This window comes from Centruroides vittatus, unplaced genomic scaffold (assembly GCF_030686945.1).
Source record: "Centruroides vittatus isolate TY-2023 unplaced genomic scaffold, ASM3068694v2 contig_165, whole genome shotgun sequence".
Taxonomy (NCBI): domain Eukaryota; kingdom Metazoa; phylum Arthropoda; class Arachnida; order Scorpiones; family Buthidae; genus Centruroides; species Centruroides vittatus.
Genome location: NW_027121000.1, coordinates 61,262 through 84,900, shown reverse-complemented (window position 1 = coordinate 84,900; position 23,639 = coordinate 61,262). Strand labels below are relative to the sequence as shown.

Genomic DNA, 23,639 nt, shown 5'->3' with positions numbered 1-23,639 from the left:
CAACATCGCAGCTTAACTAGACTTAGCAAGAATTCTGCGTTACTGAACACAGCCTTGTTCGGGTTATGAGAAAGGTTCGTTTCGGAGAATCTACCCGACACACCATCCGTTAACTCTGGACGGAAGGTGCTGATAGAACTTTGAAACCTGCGCTCATATTTTACATCATTGTTGTCTAGTCTATGACGTTTTAGAATTTTAACGACCCGACACGATGTCCCTTTTTATCATTAACCTTTCCCCTTTTCAAAAATTTTTCTATGTTCTAATTGCTTGTATACAAACGCCTTGTCAAAGGTCCAAATCTACTGTTGAACGTTCGTTTACATCTATTGCGTCGTGTTTGACATTAATAGTATTTTATATTTAATTACAAAGTTATTTTACTGTACAATTTAAATAGCAGCCCACATATTTTTAATACTCTTCCAGTCTTAAGGCACTAGAGAGCCTTTATCCATACACATCGTGGATTCGACCTGCTGTACAAAAGCGCGGCAGAGAAGTACCATCAATGACTATTTTCAAAAACCCGACACGAACTCGAACTCGAACCTGAATCCATCAGAGCAGCAGACGCGTCGGCCTTCCGGCTTATGACGTACAATCTAAAAATATGTGAAATATTGTAAAGTATAGATCGAATTCTTTTTAATTAAAAATATTCAAATAATATATATTTAGTAACTAGGAATAAAACTTTTTATCATATTAATAAAATATTTAAACTATAAAAAGTAATACTGTAATAAAAAAAAAAAAAAAAATTAATAATAAAGAAATTGACAGGCAGATGGCATAGCTGCTGCAATTTATGAATTTGCTTGAAATGCTTAGATCTTAGCTACAGATATAATTTTTGCATATTTGCCATTTGGTAAGTTATAATATTGAATGAGATATTGTTAATTGTCATTTTCATCCACGTGTTTGCTGTATAAAACACGTGGTTGATCTAATGTTTTTATAATATATCCAGAAGTGAAAGTTCTTTTTTCATTGTTGTAATTGACATATTTCTGGTTTACTGAACAAACATCTGAAATCATTTTCACAGTTAAATAGTTTATTTCCTGGTTTGTTAAGAAAATTAACATCCTGTTCGTAAACTTAAATAATATACAAGTTCCTGCTTACTCTGTTAAATTCAATAAATACATTTAATAATTGTTAATAGAAGTTACTTTTAGGTCAGTGTCTATATTTATAATTACATAATGTATGTACAAAGTATCTAAAAGTAACTTGTACTAAATGAATAGTAAATTTGATGTCATGTCATTACTATTGTAATGATAATTTATCTAACTTTAAAGGAACAAAACTTGATGCCATTTTTAAATGATCTGCTTGTTAAAGACTCCGAGACTATTTAACTTAATGTTTTCGGTCTTTGTTGGGATGTTTTTGGCTTCTATGGAACCGTATACATTCGAATTTCATAATGGAACCACATAGAATATGTTTTAAAATTAACCGGTCGTTGAGAAGAATTTTATGTGTTCATGGTTTGTATTAAATGTATGTAATTTTTTATCTTTCAAATAAATGTATTATTTTATTACATAAATGATAAAAATTTGTGAATCGAGTACTCTCTTCTGAACATTCTCTGAGTGACAGCTCGTCCATAATTATGTTTGAATATTTAGAATATAAATATATGCATGTTTTGGCGGATGGGTCAGATGGAATTTACTTAGTTCGTATATTAGAATAGAATTGTCCCGAGACCTTAACTTTGGTGTTGTATGCCCGACGTGTCAAAGTGGTGCAGTTACTATAATGCTTATTAATTGAAGTGTAATGTTCTTATTGAAGGCAAAAATATAACAATCTTTCGCAAACATGATGTTACACGTGCTTAACCTTCATCTCAGCACGAGCATAATGTTCCATTTTCAATTTTAACTTTAATGCTACTATTCTTTCAAAAGCTGTTAGCTTTTGAAAGAATAGTAGCATATTTATTTTCAGATTTAAAAATAGTTATATCTAAATAATTTACTATTGTTGAGTTAACCTATCTGGCTTTAGTTGGATATCTGCATTATTTGATTGTAATAACAGTAGCCCCCAAAAAGACTGTCCACATGGTAAAACAACCCAAAAAAGTTATAATTAATAATGTCATTAATACAATCTTCCAACAATATTTCTTTATTAATGAAAAGCAGTCTTAAAGATTTTATCTTATGCTAGTAAAAATAACACCAATTTTATATGGGTAGGAATCACCACAGACCCAGGGAAAAATTTCTAGTTTTCCCTCTCTCTTGATGGTACTGCATCTGTGTTGTTAACTCTGGATGATACCGAGAATAGTTTCTAAACAATTAATATACATGCTATTTATTTTATGAAAAAACAGTTTTGCATTAATTTATTGGCTAAAGTATTTTAATCGGCTTTTAGCAATATGTCAAATCATGTGAATAATACATGTTGACAGCTTATAGCAAAAAACTCCATTTTTGAGCTGTCTGTCAATTGACACTTGATCAAGACTTCATATTTCATTTTCAGCCAATTTTACCTAAACCCATTTTCCATAGGAAAGGCTCGAGATCCTTTACTTTCATGTGTATTTAATAAAACCAATTTTTTTTATATAACTGTATAAAAACAATAATTTTACAGATTAATTAGTAGCTGAAGCCATTTACTTTTCAGGGTGGAAATAGAGATTTCATCTGTAATTTTTCTTTGTAAGATATAGAAGATTATAGAAAGTGTAACTATCTATAATCTGAAAAGGCTATGAGGAAACATGGTGTGTAAACAAACGTTATTTCTAATCTAAATTAATTAAAATATGAGGCACATCCAGAAAGTAAGTACGGTTAGGCTATTTAAAAAAGTAGGCAATTGAAACAATAATCTATATATTTAAAAACGAATGTATGTCTGTCTGTCTGTCTGTGTGTCTGTCTGTTTGTCCTTCATGCATTACTATACCATTTATCCGATTGCCATGAAACTTTGGGAAGTTGTTTAATACATTCCCGCAAAGGTTTCTGGCATATGTGAAGACCACCATTTCCCCCCTTTCAAAAATATATTTATATATGGATTAAGGCTTTTATGTCCAACAGATGGTGCTAACTTCCAATGACCTAAGTTTGCTTTTCTGTGAGGCATTATGTTTTTCTGTGAGAATGGACTAAAGCAGATCATTTTCTATCTATCTATATAAATAAAATATAACGTTCGTTTTTTCCTACCGATTCCTTTGAAATTTTGACACCACGTTGCATTCGAATACGCACGTGTTTTTATATAATATACATGTCGAAATTCCCCCACTGGGGGAGATGGACAGGATTAAGGCTTACATGAAGAACTCTGCTTCTATTATATTAATACTATTTTAGATGCGGTTTTTGCGTTTTTAATTGCGTTTTAATAGGTTACGTCAACAGAATATACACTAGAAAGGGATTTTTCGATATTCCCCAGCGGGGAAAGGGACAGGATTAAGGCTTACTGTGAAGAACTCGGCTTCTATTTATACTATCTTGCATGCGGTTTTTTGCATTTTTAATTGCGTTTTAATAGGTTACGTCAACAGAATATGCACTAAAAAGGGATTTTTCGATATTCCCCAGCGGGGAAAGGGACAGGATTAAGGCTTACTGTGAAGAACTCTGCTTCTATTATATTAATACTATTTTAGATGCAGTTTTTTGCGTTTTTAATTGCGTTTTAATAGGTTACGTCAACAGAATATACACTAAAACGAGATTTTTCGATATTCCCCAGCGGGGAAAGGGACAGGATTAAGGCTTACTGTGAAGAACTCTGCTTCTATTTATACTATTTTGCATGCGGTTTTTTGCATTTTTAATTGCGTTTTAATAGGTTATGTCAAGAGAATGTACACTAAGAACGGATTTTTTGAAATTCCCCCACGGAGGAAGTGTTATACATTTATAATAGATACATTTTGAGCCACAACAACGCGTGGCCGGGTCAGCTAGTTATTTAATAACCATTAAGTTATATGTAGCTTAATCTACTTTTTGACATAATTGCCATGCAAATTGAGGTACTTATCATATCTTGGCACTAAATTGAAGATCCCCTGTTCATAGAATTCTACTGCATGTGTCTTGAACCATTTCTGGATATTGTATCGATTGTTGTTTGCTTTCTGGTGTCAAGTGGAAAATTTGTGTTTCATCACTAGTGACAATTTTTTTCCAAAAATCCATTTCTTTCCCTTCATACCACTGCAAAAGTTCTAAGGCTGATCCCGTGCATTTTGTTTTGAACATTTATAATCATTTTTTGCACCCATCTTGAACACAACTTTTTGAAGTGCAGTTATTTAGTCACAATTTCATGCAGCAAAGATCTTGAAATGTCAGGAAACTGTAGAGACAAATCAGAAATTGTGAACTGTCTATCAGAACAAATCTTCTCTCTGACATTGTGCAGCAAGTCTTCATTTGACTAGAGATGGGTGGCCAATATGCTCCTTGTCATGAACGTTGTCCCTTCTTTGTTAAACTTTCTAATGCATTTTCTCACCATACCTTCACTTATCACAGTTAGTTTGTAAGTTTTACAAATTTGCTGGTAAATTTCATGTGGTCGAATGTTACTTGCATTTGAAAACTTAATTATTGATCGTATTTCGCAGCTGGCAAGCCACTCAATTGTTTTGAACATTATAACCGACACTTAGTGATCCTCAGTTTGAATGAGGAAAACAAATATGATTCAGTTACTTTGTTCTTGACTGGAAGAAGTAACTATGCATGTGTGGTCTTAACATTGCCAAAATACATGGGAGATATACACAAATAGTACTTTCTATATCCACCTCATATTATTTGATTAAAATAAATTAAAATTCATAAAACATTATTTACAATTGTTTTAAAAACATTTTACATATGCTTCTGCCAAAATGTATATCATTTTTAGCCTTGCACATAAATAACTATGCAATTTCTCTGTGAAAAATTCTAGATGAGTGGTTAATTTAATATAATTAACAAGATGTATTAGTAAAAATCAGGATCTCTGAAATCACTGATACTAAAGAAGGAAAAGTATAAATTTATTATATTAATTTCACAAATTATAATGACAAATACGGAATAATAAAAAATGTACAAATATCATATGGAATCAATGAATATTGTTTTATTTAATAAATTTGTAAATAAGTTGACATAACATCACAAAAATCATCACAATAGGTTAATTATCAAAGAATATCAGTATATTTACAATATAGTTCCATGAAAATATTCATTTACAGGCCCTTACATGAAATCATTCACAATAAGCAGCACAATAATACTTTGTTTATTTTAAAACTTTTAATGTATGAAAACTAAAAACAAGTACACAATAATAAAAATTCAAATAATGAAGGAACAGGAAATTTAGTTCTGTTCAATATTGCTAAACACAAAGTATTGTTTACCAAGCACAATGCAAGCCAGCAAACAGTGATAAAAGACAGATTGTTTTGAATGTTTTATAACACTTCCCATGTTGCTTTTTGTGAATAATTTCATAATGTAAGGACTCCTGTAAATGAAATTTTTGATGAAACTATATTGTAAGTAAAGAGTGTTCATAATTAAAGTTTACATTTTGAAAAGGTAAAACTGGAGAACTGTATAGTGGAACAACTTCAAATTTAAAATGAAGACATGTTCAGAGCAGGAAAAAAAATTAGTTCTGAAAATTGCTGCTGAAAATCACTTTTCTGTTAAACTTTAGACAGAATTTGTTTTTTCAGTAAAAAAAAAAAATAATTGAATGGTACAAAACTGGATGTAGGACATGACTACACAGCTAAATTCAGTTATTGTCCGCAAGTATTCCATTATTATTTTTATAAATACTCTATATTACAATGTCTGTCTTAAAATTCAAACTTTTGGAAGGATTAGTTGATGAAAATATTTTAAATATATAAATATATCATGCATGACAGCTTCTGTTACTATTTGCATTTTAATGAAACAGAAAAAGAAAATTAAAGTACAGAAAAAATTTAATTAATAATAAATTTCTTTGAAACTTTACTATGCAATAAGAACTTTATTTCAATTAAATAATAATAATATTGAGCAACAATTGCAAACTTGTTAATTTTTCATGGACCAATACTGGGTTGCATGTAGTATACAACTGAGTATTGTTAGGAAATGTTGCTTTATATGTTATTTTATGGCATTAATAGTTGTGTTGTGCTGTAATATTTATAATTTTTTTTTTTCAACATTATAACAGAATTTTTTGCTTACAAAATTAGTTTTGATTTGTGTTTATTTCCTAGTAATGGTTAGTTTTGAGTTCAGTCAAATGATTTTCATAATTGAATGATGATTAGTATTTGAGTGATTTGAATAACTGACAGCTTTAAATTGTAAAATTCTTTTCTTTTTCTTTTCCAGCTTGAAATTTCTCAAATATTTCATATTAAAATTGTATTGTAATCACTTTATATTTTATGAAAGTCCTCAAACTATTTTGTAAATTACATTATTTATAAGATAATGCTTAAACTAATAAATTATTCTTAATTATATTTAAATATATTATTTTAATTTATAAAATCATTAAAAAGTCAGTGTTTGCATATGGTGATGAAATGTTTTGCATGTAATTTAGCATTGTGATTACATTATATAATGTGTGTGTCTGTAAATCATGGCAACTTTTTAAATTTCTACATTTTTGTAAAGAAATAATAATGACATGAAATATGCATTAAAGAGAAAGTCTCAAATTTTTTATTAACATGTCTATTTATCTTAATAATGAATGTTATTTTTGTGTAGCATCTCTTCATTAAACATGCATGATATTCATATCACATAAAAGTTATAGACTCAAATTTAGCAAGCCAAAGAATGCACTACACCTTTTTCTTTACAGTCACCATCTTGACTAAGATGCTCATCTTGGCACATGATCTTGGTTAACTGTGTGTGCAACTTTTTTTCATTCCCACTTAAAACAAACAGCATGCAAAAAAGACTTTGACTGTTGCTATTCAATCTCTCATGTGTCTACTGTGTTTTCTTGCAATGTTATAATAGTTTGAAACTCTGCCATGACTTTATTGACATTGTTACATATTAGTCTGGTACTAACACTAAAACTGTATGCATGCTTTGTTAAATGTTTATATACAAGAAAGAATTTTTCATGTTCATGTTACATAATAATCTAACTATACTCGGAAGATATGCATTAACCTTATTTATATAATTCTCAAAGAAATTAGAAATTAATAAAATATGCTAGGTATGCATATAATAGCAGATTAAGGTAATTAAAAATATAAAAGTCTTTTGCTACTATTAATTTTTTATTTATTTTTAAATTATTTATATTTAGAGAAAAATGCCTGTATTATTTATATGCAATTAATAATTTTAATTATATTTTAGACTCTCAAGATATATTAATAACTAAAATGAAAAAAATATGGAACATCAGCATTTATTTATGGTTTTAACTATATATATATGATACAAAGGAAATGTCTAATTTAGCACTTGATCATAGAAATGTGAGAAGAATTAAAATTCCTTCGATAACTCCTCCAGCCGGAAGGAAAAATTTTGGTGCATCTCCAGATGACGGTAGATCTAAACTCGGTTTCAGTCCTACTGGAATTTGGCAGAATTTTGTCCTTCCTTTGCCATTTCGTAGGAGATCAAAGTCTAAGGTAGTCTTATGAAAACATGATTATTCATAATTTATTAATTTTCAAATAATGTGTATTACTTCTGCAATATTCTTGCAAATTTTACTGTAGTTACTTGATTCTAAGATATACCATGGGTTAAAAATTGAATTTTAAGGATTTCTGAGATAAAAATTTTAAAGTATTCAATTTAATAAGCTTCATTAAATAACACCAAGTTAAGAAAACAACACAATTATTTTGAAATAGTTGCCAAACATTTCCATTCTCTTCTATAAATACAGTAACTCTTTTAATGTTCATTATAACATTATCTTAAAGTCTGAATTCTAAACATTAAAAAAGAATCTACTGTAAATTAAATTCTCATTACCAACAAAAGTTGTTTGAATTGATCCAATAGCTGTGCTGCCTAATCAAAGTATTTATTAACAGGTGTGTAACACATCACATAAAGTAATCACAATGACTGTTGTTTTGGACTGCAAATGCATGATGCCATCTATAGTAAAACATGTCTTTATTTCAGAAAAATAACATTAAAAGTGTTTTAAAAATGTATCTTAGAATCAAGGAAGTATAGTATATAATTATTTTATGAGAAAGCTATATTAAATATCATTTAAATAATTATAAATTCAATTAAAATATATGTTTGTCATATACTTGAATTATTTAAAAAAATTGATCAAAGAAAAGATTCAAAAGAATGACAAATCATTAATTTAAAAAAAAGTACAAAATGTCTAACATGGAATTTGATTAGTTAACATTTTTGATTGATTATTATCAGTATTATAATTTAATTTGTTTGTAAAAATAATGTAATATTAGCAATCAGTTAGAAGTTATTGATTAAGAAAGCAAGTGAGATTCCAGACTTGAATTACTCATTTCTTTTAATGTATTAGTGCAAATAACTTTTCTATAAATCCTCAGCCAAATATACTCCAACTTTTATTGTATTAAGAGTACAAAAAGAATATTTTATAGATTTGTTACCATAATACAAAAATGTTAATTCATATACCTTAATTGAATTAGTTATGTATATTATGCATTAAATTCTGTTATATTACCTATTGTTAGTGTTATAATTGGAGTTCTGTAATGAGAATTAGAATAAAAATACTTACATAAAAAATCTTAGGACACTATTCATGATTTTAACTTTTGTTATTTTCTAATGATTGTGAAGATATGACAGTTTACGAGGAAACTGAATATAAAGACAGATAAATATGTTATAATTTAATTAGGAAATTTATGAGTAATTTTCTTTTTTTAAAACCAGTTATAAGTCATGGAAGTTTGTGATTAGAGGCTACAATGGATTCTACAGATGTAAATGTAAATGATTATTATTTTATATAAAAATGCAATTTAATATTGATTTAATTCAAAATTGTAAATTTAATATAAGTTATACATAAATTGCATAAATGCATAATTTTTGAAAATGTTACTTTTAGGATTCTCCATCCCGTCAACGGAATGAAGGTAATATGCGTCCCAGAGAATTAATTGAATTATCAAGTTTTGGAGTTGTGGAATTAGAACCAATTGAACATGGAATTGGTCATCATTTCCAACCAGCCCAATTGAGAAATCCAACATGGTGTGACAGATGTGGAGATTTTGTTTGGGGATTATATAGATCAGAGCAATGCTTTCGATGCATTAGTAAGTATATTTACCTCATTCTTTCTCAAAAAGTTAACTATATGAAAATCTAAAAATTCCTTTAATGTTAGACTGCTATTATACATGTCATCGTCAATGCCTTGAACTTGTTACTTTGGACTGCAAAGGTATTGGAGATATTCAAACAACAGATGTTGATGAAATTCTAGCGCCACCAATAACAAATTCTACAACAAAAGATAAAGAAGATAAGGTAACAGTTTTTATTCAAAATTGTCTGAATTATTTAGTTTATTAATTGTACTAATATGATATAATATTTTTTAATAATGAAGAATCTTAATGCATAATTTATTCAGGCATAGTGTAATGTTTCTTTGTTATTTATTTAATCTTAAATGTCTGTTTTTTCTACATGTCAGGGTGTTGTTAGACAGTATTATTATTTATTATGATAAACATTGAATAATAATTCAAATTTAAATACTTTATTAAAGAGTTTTAAGAAAAAATACAATAATACTTAAAAATCTTTTCAAAATTTTATAGAATATGTTTTATAGTATATTTTGTTTGTATTATGATTCTAAAAGCTTAAGATTTATTGAACAATAATTATAATAATAATAATAATATTTTAAAACTTTTTAGTCTGATATAACATCATTATTTGCTGATTGTTTTGAAGAAGAAGAATTAAGACAACGAATAAATAAATATAATGATCATGTTCAGAATTTGGAAATGACGATGGTATGTGTGTTGTTTATAGATAAACATATTAAAAATATATTAAGAGTAACATAGATTATTTTGATTTATCAGCAAGAAAATGGGAAAGTTTTTAATGGTTTTATTCGTGTATGTTTAAATTTGACACGACCTATTAATGTAATTGCTGGTACACGTCCACCGTCGATTTATGATATTTTGAAGGAGGAGGAGGAAAGTGGAAGAAAGACATTAACATCGTTTTATTTACCAAGAGATACAGTTAAAGCTTTACATATTACCAGGTATTGTTTTAATTCATTAGTTTTAATAAAATGATTATTGAAATACAGTAAAGAGTCAAAAATCTAGATTAGTTATTGAAAAATGGATGTTAACTCTTTTCAATGGTACCTTTGTTGTTGTTCTTTCAGCCAAAATCACAAATTCTGAATGATGATCTAACGTTCATTTAGAATTTTCACTTTTGAAATTATAATTAGTGTATTTTTTGTTTAAATATAGTGATTGTATAAATTATATTTTGAATCTTTGTAAGTATTCTTACATTCCTTAAGAAATACTGACTAGAACTTAAAACATCTAACCTTGATTTACAGTGTATTTGCAGTTTATGGTGTTTAAAATGCTAATTTACACATATATTTGAAAATCCGTCTGCATTTTTAATAAAAAATTCAGATGGATTTATCAAATATATGGGATTTTCTAATACATGTAATTGAGTCCTGATCCCAATTATTCTGGATTTTCAACATTTCACTGTATAAAAATAATATATAATTTTGGGACTCATATCATTCTAAAATTATTTAGATGATGGTTTATTTGTGTTGTTTATTATTTAAATTGAATTATTTAAGTTTTAAATTTGTTAATACATATGAAATAAATTCCATCCACATTTAATATTAGTAAAATGTTGAAATTACATCTATTGTAGTGATTAATGAAAAAGTTCAATATGCAAACAAAAATAAATAATTTGATTTTTAGTTTTTATAAAATTTACACATGGTCTATGAAATGAAATATTAATTTCGATAGTTATTATTTTTATTTACTTGTTTACATATAAAAATAAATCTATGTCATATAAACTTTGCATTGGTGAAAAATTTATTGTTATATAAACTTAAAATTTCATTTGTAAATTAAAAATGTATAATCCATTTTTATGTAAAATATGAGGTCTGTTCAAAAAATACACAGTCTGTTTGAATTGCAAAGCTCCAGTTGATTCCAGAGGAATCCACTTGGTGTCACTAGGTTTGTACAGATCGTCTGGTGATAAAGCAATTTCCTGATTACAGATATCTTTATTTGTTGAATAGCTACACGGATTTTAGTGAAGTGCAATTTTTTTTTTTTTGTTTGTCGGAATTCAGAATGAATGACCTGAAGGAGCAACGACTTGCTGTGAAATTTTGTGTTAAACTTGGAAAATCTGCGACTGAAACATTTACTATGCTCAACATGACTTACGGTGATGTTGCTATGAAGTGTACGGCATGTTTCAAGTGGCACGAACGTTTTAAGGGTGGTTGACAGTCAATTGAAGACGATGAGTGTCCTGGACGTCCTTCCACATCAACTGATGACCCACATGTCGATAAAATCAACACCCTGGTGCAGGCAAATCAACGTCTGACCATCAGGGAGCTTGCTGAAGAGTGTGGGATATCAGTTGGATCTTGTTATGAAATTTTGACCGAAAAATTGAAGATGCACCACGTTGTTGCAAAATTTGTGCCACGCCTGATGACGGACAACCAAAAAGCCAATCGCGTCCAGGTTTGTCAGGAACTGCTTGATCATTCAGAAAACGATGAAAACTTCTTGTCAAGGATCATAACAGGTGATGAATCATGGGTTTACGGTTATGACATTGAAACGAAGGTCCAATCTTCCCAGTGGGTGGGTGAAACGTCCCCAGACCCAAAAAAGCTCACCAAGTTCGATCCAATGTCAAGGTGAGGCTGACAGTTTTCTTCAATGCTAAGGGTGTTGTTCACCATGAGTACCTCTCCCAAGGCTCCACAGTAAACCAGACTTACTACATTGAAGTTCTGAAACGTCTGAGGGACGCCATCCATTGCAAAAGGCCAGAAATGTGGAGGAGTGGCGACTGGTTTCTCCATCACGACAATGCTCCAGCTTGTTCAGCCCTCAGAACTTGTGAGTTTTTGGCCAAACACTCGATCACTGTTCTTCCCCACCTCCCTACTCACCTGACCTTGCTCCTTGTGACTTTTTCTTGTTCCTCAAACTCAAAAGACCCTTGAAAGGAAGATTTGATTCCCGAGATTAAGGCAAATGCGATGAAGGTGCTGATTACAAAAGATGCGTACCAGGACCAGTGGAAACACCATTGGAATAAGTGTGTGCATTGGGAAGGAGAGTACTTTGAAGGGGACCCAGACATGTAACTTCTACATAAAGTACGTTTTGTTTTATGACGTCAGTCTGCGTATTTTTTGAACAAACCTCGTATGTTATAGTAGACATAGCTAACTAAGAATTTGTTTGAATTAATGTTACTTATAATTACATTTAGGGATAAATAATTATGTGCATTAATTCTCTTAAACAGTGAATATACTACTAGAGAAGTTATATGTGCTCTTCTTAAGAAATTCAAAGTTGCTGACAATCCTCATAAATTTGCCTTATATGAACAATATAATGATGCAGAAACAAAAAAAGGTACAAGTTAGGGTTTAAAAATACAATATAAATTTAGCTTTAGTATTTGATGAAGTTTTACCTAATGCATATAAATGAATGACAATTATTTTAGGTAAAATGAGAAGAATTCATGATCATGAAAAACCATTAGTGTTAGCTCTAATGTGGTGTGGTGAAAGCAAACAATTTGTTCTTCAAGAAAATGAAACAGAAGATATTGTTGTAAGTTAGTTTTATTTTACATGTAATTATTTCTTGCATACTTATCAATTGTAGAGTAAGTATTAAATAGATATTTGCATATATTAATTTGATTTTATGAGGTAAATATTTAAGAATTTTTATTATGTTGCATATTTGTAGTTGAAAGTGATATGTTGTAGTCTGTAATTTTAATATATTTCAGATAAGTAGTAGATATTATAATTAAGACTAGTAGTAGAAATATATTCATATATATTTTTTAAACAAATGCAATTAAATAGATAAGAGATGATGGGATAAAACATGTTCAAAAATTGGATTTTTCTTCTGTCCTTTTTTACCTTGCAATATTGAAGGGAGCTAAAGTTTACAAGCATGTTCCATCTATATTGCCCCTTGATATTTGATGCTTGTCTGCCTCAAGATATTGATAATACCATCTAGCCACATTTTGTTTGGTTTTCTTTTGGTTCTAAATTCATTTTCTTCCTGTGAAAGAAATATACGATAACCTGTTGATTTACATTCTTAACAAGTGATCAAACCATTTCATATGTCTTTCTCCATAATTTAACAACAGTCAATTCATAACCTTGCTGTTTTTGTATTTTAACCTTAAGTGAGACTCAGAATTCTTCTTGGACACCTCATTTCTGTTAATAATATTTTTCTATTAAAACAGATTGACACAGTCCATCTCTGACATTAATAACGTAGTGTGAATTGGAAGATGGTATTTATTATATTGTGACCGCAGGGTGAGCACCTCTTTGATGCCCTCATCAGGATAACACCATTGTGTTCTTTTAGATAGACACAGAAGCCACAATGGCTGTTTGTTTTTGTTAGAACGAGGTTACGTGAGCAATCACGTGTGTAAGCGATTGGATTTGGCATGGAGGAAACACTACGAGACTGTGTGACAGAAGAAAAGCGCACTGAGACAAGTTAAACAAAACAAATACCCATTTATTTGTTATGTGATTTACATGCTATCAGTAGTGAGACAAATAGATTTTAAATAATAGAGTGACACCGAAGAGAGAGAGTTTACATTAATTCTTGAGCTGACTTAAATATCTGGGGTTAGCCGTTAGACTAGATGATTGTTCTGGTCATTCCTTAAGAAGTGTTTTTAATGTCGAAGTTCCTAGCACACTCTTGAGGAAGTTTGATGATCGAACTTGTTCAGAGAAGATGTTATTTTCGCACGTGGAGTAAGAGATACCTGAAGTCAGAGGAGATGAGACAGTCGTAGATGGAGTAGATGAAATTCTGTGAATGGGTAGATGATGATCTGATCTGTTGATGGAGAAATTGAGATTACTTTAAAGGAGGTACTGAATTGACTATTCTTTTTGAGGAACTGGCAACAACTCTCATTGAGGAACTTGCAATGACTGCCTGAACCGGCTGTTAGTCATTGTATTAAAACAGCAGAATATGGACAACAGGTTAAAAGATCATTAAAAGCATCTCTTTCATCACTGAGAACACACAAAACGAGATGCACTCAGATAGAAAAGTTGACAGATATCACTGCTGATAAAATTATATTGACAAAATTTCTTTTATTATTTTGATTAAATTTTCAGTTAAGTCTGGGTTCTCACAATATGAATTTTGGTTATTTTTAGAATCTGCTTAAGTCAGTAAAGGTGAAACCTGACTAAATATTTTCTTGTAAGCAAAAAAATTTCATTTTTATTTTTGTCCAACTTGCCATCTTCAGTGAAACATGCTCCCAAGTATTCACTGAAGATGGAAGGTTGGCCCAAGTATTTAATGCCCTGCTCTGTTTTAAGATTTGGCTTTTCAGAGTTACATTTAATGGTTTATGGACTTTCCCAATAGATGTGACTTTAATTTTTTCAATATTTATGTACACAATATACTTTTCATAATTTATGTTTAAAGAATTTAAATGTGCCTGCAAATCCTTATCATTTTATTTTTACTGAGTACATCACTATATCATTGATAGATAATGATATAAGACAATTATACTTTATGACATCATACTATTATTATTAAACAAAACTTTTTTTTGAAGTAAAATAATTTGAGAAGTTTATAAGGCATCATTATCAGAATCTTTCTGTAAAAAGATTGAAGCCATAACTTTATCAATATTTTCTGTTTATTTAAAGCTAAATATATTTCTCAAAATTAAAGAAGAGATACAGATTAATTTTCTGAGTTTTACTTCATTGTAGAATCACTTTATTTCTGATAAATATGTGATAGTCACACGAGTGTGCAATAGTCCACGAGAGGCAGTACACAAAAAAAGTAACAACAATTATTTATTTATTTATTTTTTTTGTTTCACGTGATTAGCAATATACAGGATTCTTCCAGATTCCAGCTCTTAATGTTATACAATATCCCAAACTGGGGTGAGGAATCAAGCAAATACAGAACAAAAGAACGCGCTCGCAACAAATAAGAAAAGACAGACTTGTAATCCTTCGACTAACTTACACTAAATTATAAACTAAAAAGGAAAGGAAGAATAGCAAGAAGTTTTAGTATGATAGAGGAGGTTATAAGGAATATCTAGGTTCTCTGGTATTGATGCTCTTCTGGTGGGGAACCACTCTAAATCGTTTTTCACTGATTCTTTTTGGATCTCTTCAAAGATTCTTCTTATACAAGGAACGTTGTCTCTCTCTCTTTATGTTAGTGGGGTCCTTTCTCTTTCTGTGGGCCACCTTCGTCTCCCTTTGTCCTTCTAGACAACGGGCAGGAGTGTATCTTTCACACGTCTATCTTCACGGAGAATCTGACCCAAAAATGAACCTTCTTATCGTTCTAGTACCCTCATGGACTTCACTTCCCATTGTTAACGTAGTTCGTGGAAAGGGTTACCCCACCCACAGGAAGGAATGTTAATAGAAAATTCGAGAAAACAAAAGGAAGAAGAAAGAAAACTTAAAACTAAACTTATATCTAATATATACATTAATATGGCATATTGCCACAAATATGGGGCCGTCCATAAATTACGTAAGGTATTTTGGGGTGGGTGGGGGTCAAGGATTTCTTACGATTTCTTACTCGAGTAGGGGGGTAATAGAGCTTGTCTTACGTAATATTCTTATTTTTATTTTTTGATGTCGTTGTGTGGTAGAGTTTTGAATTTGACTTTAATTTGGCGTTTTCTATTAAGAACTCTCGTTGTACTAACGCCATCAAGTGTGACGTGATAGAATAATAACGCTAGCAGACACATTTTTTTTATCATGGGAGAAAGGCCGTTTTTTTATCATGGAAGAAAGTTGTTTCTATCTCTCTCTCTTTTTTTTTAATAAGTGCACCACTCCTATGGGTGTATAACACTAAGTATACATAAACCGAAATACATGATACAAAGTAAACATAAAATTAGTATTCGGTTTTTAGTGAAAACTAAAATGTAAAACTAGAAATTAGAAATTTTATAAATAATCTTATCTTCCATATTTTTTGAACATAATTGTAAAAAGCATTAAACAGTGGCTTCTGAACAAGCTTATTGAGTGGATATGGCCACCTAAAACCAAGTGTAGAGATTTCTAATTTCAGAGTAAGTCTATCTTGATTGTAAATTGGACAATGATAGATCATATGGTGGACAGTGTCTAGGTTTTCTGGAGAGCAAAAGCAAGAGGCAGTTTCTGCCCAGTTATACATGCTCAATAAGTAGTTGAGCAGTAGCAAACGTTAAATCTCTACGTGGTGATGAGAACTTGCATTCAACACTAGGAAAATAAAGTCTTGTTATTCTACCAGTTTTACTGCTCAACTATGATTGATTCCACTTTTGCATAGCATTGTCATAAATATAATTTTTAAGGCTGCTGCGTGAGAGAGGAATGTGAGTGTAGTCCAAGTCAGTGTCCTTTGCAGCTGACTTAGCCTCAAAGTCTGCTTTTTCATTTCCTAGTATGTTAGTATGGCCACGAACAAACACAAAAGTTATCTTATTTACAAGATTTTTAATATGGTGTTGGATATATGTGATTTTATTGCTATTGTAATTGGGATTTAATAGAGCTTTTAGGACAGACTGAGAATCACTGTAAATGTTGATATACAGAGTTTTGTTTGGTAGTGAAGTGGCCCACTGAACAGCTTGGTAGACAGCATCTTCTTCAGCTTGATATGTAGAGGTATCTGTACCTTCTCTGTCAGTTTGGAGGAAGATACAGATTCTTGAGCCAACATGAAGGGTGCTTTTGACCCATCTGTGTTGATATTAATGTCTGCATGGTTATCCATGGAGGAAGCAGATGACACCAAATGTACAGTACCCTGGGGTAACCTTGTTTACAGGATGATGATCAGAGATAGGGTAATTACAATTTGGTAGCATTTGAACAGCCGTAGATAGGACTAGAGACTTGTTGAGCCTTGATGTTTGTAGTTCTGATGTAGTAGTTCAGAACCTTTTCTACAATACATAGTGGTAAAGGAAGGAGCTCTGCTAGAATCAGAGAGGCATTAGTAGAAACAGTTCTGCAGCACTTTGAAATTCTGATGGTAAACTGTCTTTGAAGAGAGAGTAATTTACTTGTTACTGAATTTTTACTAGTTACATGACCCCAGCTATGGGCCGCGTAAAGTAGCATTGGTTGTGTTGCCCCATTATATAGAGTTTTATAAGCTTTACGATTTAGTCCCCTGGTGCACCGAGCACATTTTATTTCAGCATGTAGTTTATTTTCTTAGTCTTAGCCAAGATGTAACCAATATGGTAATGGAATGTGGTTTCTATTATCTCTCGTTTTATTTCGTATGAAGTTTGTTTACACGTGCACTAGCTGGTCGATTCGTCAATGTTTTTTGCGTCGTTTTGTGAAAATTAAAATTAATATAAAAATGAATATTATGATGCTGATTAATAATAATAATAATAAAAAGATTGTTAATAATTAAAAAATGAAGTTCTTAAAATAAATTGTTTATTCGAATTTATTAAATTTTTATATTTTTAAATTTGTTCACATAGTCTTTTATAAATAATAGTACAAGTACATATTAATTAACTAATTAATAATTATATACTTTGGACCTAAGGTTTTTAGGGTTTTATTAAAAAAATTTATTTTTGTTAAAATCTTTCTATAAAATTATGCCTAAATATTACGTAAGATAGGGAAGGGGAGGGGGGATCAAAGAAAATATTACGGCTTCTTACATGGGTGGGTGGGGGTCCAGAATGGCCAAAATCGCCCTTACATAATTTATGGACGGCCCTTATCACTGAATTTAAGTTTTTTTTCCCATAAGAAAATTATCTTGTGCTAATATTGATAATTAATATAATTATATACTGTATTTGCTCAAATGTAAGTTGGTTCTCAATTTTGGAATTCTTTTTATTTTTTATTTTAGCATCTGAATGTAAGTTGAACTTTTATTATTCATTTTATTTGCATACAAAAAGTTAGCAAATTGGCATTAAAAAAAATTTGGTGAGTATTGAAACAATACTCACCAAATTTTTTTTAATGCGAATTAATTGAAACAATACTTTATCAGGACTTTTATTGTCTTCATTCCTGTTTCCTATTTCAATGCCATTATGGTCCTTATTTGCCTTGTATAGTACATCCATTCTCTGTTCCATCCAAATTGTTGGTAGCACAAAATTTTTAAGCCAAAAATCTTTCATAATTTTACTATTTTTCTAATTTTTACAAGAATATGTGGAATACATCTTACTCAACACCTGCAGTAACACACACTGCATCAATTTTAAAAAGGAGGTCAACTTATCATCGGCTTGGGAAGCCTTTCTCAACAGATCCCTGAAGTAGCACTATACTCACATCGCGCAAGTCTAATATGACGACATCGGCTGCATGCAACAGCGTTCCAGAATGCAATTTTTTCTAAATCAACGGTCAACTTCGACAGGATATATAAATTTTGTAGAACAGAATTCTGTTACGCCTGAGGAAGAACCCAACGAGGTTTGAAAATGTTTGCGATTTACAGAGAAAGAGAGAAGAAGCACACTGGTCAAAGGCACTACAGTTGTTGATTCTATTTATTTTCACTCCGGTGTTGTTCCTTTATATATTTTCTTTATCTATGCCATTAATTATGAAAAGTATGAAAAGTAGTCGAGGTTCGATTAAATTTTTTTCTTTCCAAAATTACTTTAGTCAGAAGTAATTTTTTTTAAAATTTATATTTACATCTACCAGAAAATCAATCTGCATAAATGAATTTTTGATGCATTTTTAATAATTTTTACAAATCACATTTAAATTATATCATCATCAGTTTATTGGAAAATTATACTCACAAGGTTTGTTTTATAAAAGAAATATATACATCAGACAATTAAGTGAAAACTTGTAACTTGTGTTTTCATTGATATCAATAAAAATGAAATTAATAAATTACAGAGCAAAATCAAGACTATGTTTAGGACAAGTTTTAATGATTAAATTAAAATATGAAATAAAATGAGAGTTTCTAAAAACACTTTCTACTGAATTGAAGAAAATATAATATAAATTGTTTTAAGATTTTTAATAGATAATAGTGTAATATAGTGGTTCGAAAAGATTTAAAGCTTTATAATTTCAAGGATATTTTTATTAAAAATAGCTTATCTTTCTTCTTTAAAATAAGAAGAATTATTTAATAAAATATAATTTTTATTAAGTGTTCCATTAGTATTACATAATATTAAACTTTTCAATTGATATAAACAAATAATTTAATGAATTTTTTAGTGGGAGGCATTTGCATTGGCAGAATTGAGCAACTTTTTGAAAATCTTGGATAGAGAAGAAGAAGAATATTTGAATCAAGTACGAAATAAATATCACATATTACAGAAGAAGTTACAAGAAGCAATAGAAAAGAAGAAACCTTTACAGTGTTGATTTGAGTAATTGGTAGATTCTTACAATATGATTCCAGTTTATTGCAGATATAAACATAGCATTTATAAATAGTGCATCATTATTGAAATGCTCAGTTCTTGATTATTACATGTTTAATATTGTATAGATTAAATATGTAATAATCTAATTTATTTACATTATATACCTCAAATTTTTGAGAAAAAAATCAAATATTTCTTAAAGTTATGAATTTTTAGGATATATACTTGAACATTTTCTATAATGATATACATTAGAAAATATCATATACAAATAATTGAATTTCAATGAAAATAAATTGGTTTTCGCTTTACAATTAAAGAATTACTTACAGAACTTAATGTTTTAAATAAGTTGAAAAATATTTAAAATAATTATCATAATTAAGTTAGTTTCTTGTTTTATTTGTTTACTTATTACAAGTGACAAAAATATTTTAATATTTTTTTAATGAATCTTAAAAGTCTATGTAGAAATAAGTTCTAAACAAAATAAAATAAATGACTAATTTTGATAATTTATGCTTTTTAAATATCAATAAATTAGGCATTTCAGTGAATGGCACTTATGATTAAAATTTTATAAATTTTAAATTTATTAAAACTATATGCAAAGTTTATATTTTACAAACTTCTTATCAGTATTATTTAGAAAATTTACACAGTGTTTTGTTAATTCTACTTCAAAAAAGTAAAATTTTTTTTGACAACGATGATTATATTTGCTTTTTTGTTTTCATTATAATAAAATTTAAGAAGTAAATGTTCATGATAATCCATTCCTTTCTGCTATAATTGAAATAGACTTTAGATCACTTTCTTATTCATTATATGTGATTGAAATTATTTTAATTGATTAATTTTTCTAAAACAAATAAACGTTAAAATTTAAAGAAATATATCTAATAAATCTCTAATGAAATTTTATGAACATTAATCTATGTTTTAAAAATTTTAATTTTATATAACTTTTGTCTTATTATCTGAATAGTTACTATTATAAATTTTTTAAATGTATGAAATTTTATAAAATATGCCAAAATTAATACGGAAAATTAATAATAAACATATCAGTTATCCAAAGAAAGATTCATAATGTTTTAAATAGAGAAGCATAAATTAAACATTCATAACAACTTAATTTCAAAATATTGTAGAAAAACACTATTATTTTTAGTACTAAGTAAATTCAGTGGCATAGCGGGGGGGTGTATCATGCCCCGGGTGCCACTTGCAGAGGCGCACTCAAATGGTCTCCAAGACAAACTATGTGTTTCTGGAGGGGGATGGGGTGCCAATAAAGTGTCGTGCCCCAGGTGCCATTATGTTCGCTATGCCACTGGTGAAATTACAGTAAAATTAAATTTAATTATATACCAAATGTATTTGTCTGCATAATGATTGTATTTTTGTTAAATATGCTGTTTAGTAAGACTTCCAGTTTTATCTAGTTATAATAATACAGACAAGAACTATTTTTAGTGTTAATTTAACTGGGTAATTTTATAAAAGTTTTAGAATTAGTATTTAAATTGAAGAAATAGTAAGTAAAATGCCATATGCTAGTTGTATTATTATACTTGTAATAAATAATTGCAAACATAATTTAATTTATATAAAATATTAAATAAAAATAAGTCTTTAAATATTTAGATTATTTGCTATAGAATGAGAAACATTTTAAGATTTGTACTTTATATTTCAGATTGTCATACATTAATACTAGTTTTTTAATTAATGGGATTTTATGTTGTTATAATACTGTATTAATAACATATAACAGTCTAATATATATTTATAAATTGAGTTGAGGCATGATATCTTTAAATTACTATTACTTATATTAAAAATGCTCAATTAATTAATTATTTAAATTTCTAAAATTGATATATCAGGATATTTGAATGAATTATGACAAAATTTTGTGTGTCAGATGAAGAAATTTTAAAATATCTTTTTAAATAGAACAATACACAAATGAAAATTAATTATCTGAATCAATCATTGGTAATTAACCATTCATTAATAAACTCTGAATAATAATAGTCATTCAATGTAACTAAATAATATATGCTTTAATGAAGTTTCTAGATAGTTTAAATACATAATATGATAGCTTTTGTTAAATTATTCAGATGATAATATTTTTCATTTAAAAATTTTGTTAATTTTTTATTTCAAATTTATTTTAAAACTGTATTTTTTCACAAATTCAGTAATTAAAATAATACTGTAATGGATAAAACTGATATTGGAATTAATTGAAATTATACAGTTATGAAATAAATGCACAGTAAATAGGATAACTGATAGCTGTGAAAATAAGTAAACTTTCATGTCGACTTATTTTCATATGATTTATAAAAAGGAAATAGCTTTATTAATGTAAATCTCTGCAATAATATCGTAATAAGATATTGTAGAATTTTGTACTAATAGAAACTATTTCTTTCCATAAATTTGTAATAAATAATTATCAAGACATTCTTATTTCATAATTTAAAACTTTGCAAATTTAGGATTAATAATTGAGTAATGTCCTGCCAGTGAGATGTGCAGAGAGATTTATAATCTACTTATAATTTTTAAATAAAAATAGATTTGTTTATAACTATGTTTAGAATATTTTAATTAATTTTTTTAAATGCAATATTCAATTATGGTTAAACTTATATATCTAATTGGTCCTTTATTTGACAGTGTTTTAAAATTAGTTTTAATAGGATTATATGATAAAGTAGTATAGTTTATCTTTGTATAAATGCAAGTATTTATTTGAAATGTATTATGCTAACAATATTCCTAAACAAAATTTTGTTTACTCTATTTCTTCATGTAACATTTAAATATTTCACAAAGCAGCTAATTTTATATGTATATAATTTTGCTTGATATTTTAAAAAGCATTATATGTATGGAATAAACAGGGAAAAGTATTTTGATCTTAATAGTATGGAAATAGTTTTTAATTAATAAATATATAAACATTCATTACTGTAGGGTAGTCTTGATTGATGATGGTAAAAATTATTGATGCTGCTGAAGAAATATTTTAAAATTCATTTAACGGAATAGATATTAATGTTTTGTTTTGAAATACTTTTTTTTTAATTTGTGCAAGGAAAATGATTTTTTATAAAATTGTAGCAAAAATACAAAAAATAATTAGTAGATCTTATATTAATTTTATATATGTATTATGTGAGGTTTAGTTGATCAGTGGTTTTCAATAAAACTGAGGACAATATGCTGACATAAAACAGATTAATTTATTTCTAATATCATCTACTAGTCTACAATCTTTTCACACAGACACGTATGCACACACACCTATATGCATGCACCTATGCACACACACACAAACACAAACTGTCTGGTGGGAAAGGGGAAAAATGTGATGATATATAGTACATGACATCCTTTTTTCTCCAAGTAATATATCAAAAGATAAAAATACACTAGCTATCATGTTAGATTACACAAGTAAAATTATCATAACAATATTTTATTTCAAATTTGGTTTTTATGTAAATATATGTTAAATATTAGCTCATAAAATAAAAATTTTAATTTTAAATATAGATGATTTTTATTAGACAATTAAAAATAAAATTTTATTTAAAAAAATCATATATCTGACATAATTATTCCAGCTGTCCATACAAACAGTATGATTACATTAGTTACAATTATAATTACAATAACTTATTCCAATATCAGGACTCATATTGGAAATGGTTATAACTTACTTCACAATACAACAAAAATATCTTGCACAGCATCACTAGCTGGAATTGAATA

At 28.7% G+C, this 23,639-nt stretch overlaps 1 protein-coding gene and 1 long non-coding RNA gene across 3 annotated transcripts; one reads left to right on the top strand and one right to left on the bottom strand.

Annotated features, from left to right (window-relative positions):
- Positions 1 to 342: 342 nt before the first annotated feature.
- On the bottom strand, positions 343 to 8,855 carry LOC136968878 (uncharacterized). The gene is made up of 2 exons (XR_010879714.1): positions 8,821 to 8,855; positions 343 to 608 (listed from the first exon to the last, which is right to left on the bottom strand). It is a non-coding gene; the product is annotated as an uncharacterized lncRNA (long non-coding RNA).
- LOC136968872 (ras association domain-containing protein 1-like) lies at positions 800 to 20,181 on the top strand. 2 transcript variants are annotated; one of them, XM_067262925.1, is made up of 9 exons: positions 800 to 877; positions 7,425 to 7,705; positions 9,157 to 9,367; positions 9,439 to 9,581; positions 9,980 to 10,081; positions 10,154 to 10,344; positions 12,654 to 12,766; positions 12,861 to 12,970; positions 19,687 to 20,029. In XM_067262925.1, the coding sequence occupies exons 2-9, from the start codon at positions 7,517 to 7,519 to the stop codon at positions 19,837 to 19,839; spliced, it is 1,212 nt and encodes a 403-aa protein (XP_067119026.1). In that variant the 5' UTR covers positions 800 to 877; positions 7,425 to 7,516; the 3' UTR covers positions 19,840 to 20,029. The 2 variants fall into 2 exon arrangements, with proteins under 2 accessions (XP_067119026.1, XP_067119027.1); XM_067262926.1 differs by lacking the exons at positions 800 to 877; positions 7,425 to 7,705 and adding an exon at positions 8,976 to 9,034 and having other exon boundaries at positions 19,687 to 20,181.
- The last annotated feature ends 3,458 nt before the right edge of the window (positions 20,182 to 23,639 follow it).

Excerpts from the sequence above, each read along its gene's own strand:
- LOC136968872 (XM_067262925.1), top strand. The coding sequence starts at position 7,517 with ATGTCTAATTTAGCACTTGATCATAGAAATGTGAGAAGAATTAAAATT. Across the intron at positions 10,345-12,653 it reads AAAGCTTTACATATTACCAG|TGAATATACTACTAGAGAAG; the intron begins GTATTGTTTTAA and ends TCTCTTAAACAG. Across the intron at positions 12,971-19,686 it reads ATGAAACAGAAGATATTGTT|TGGGAGGCATTTGCATTGGC; the intron begins GTAAGTTAGTTT and ends TGAATTTTTTAG.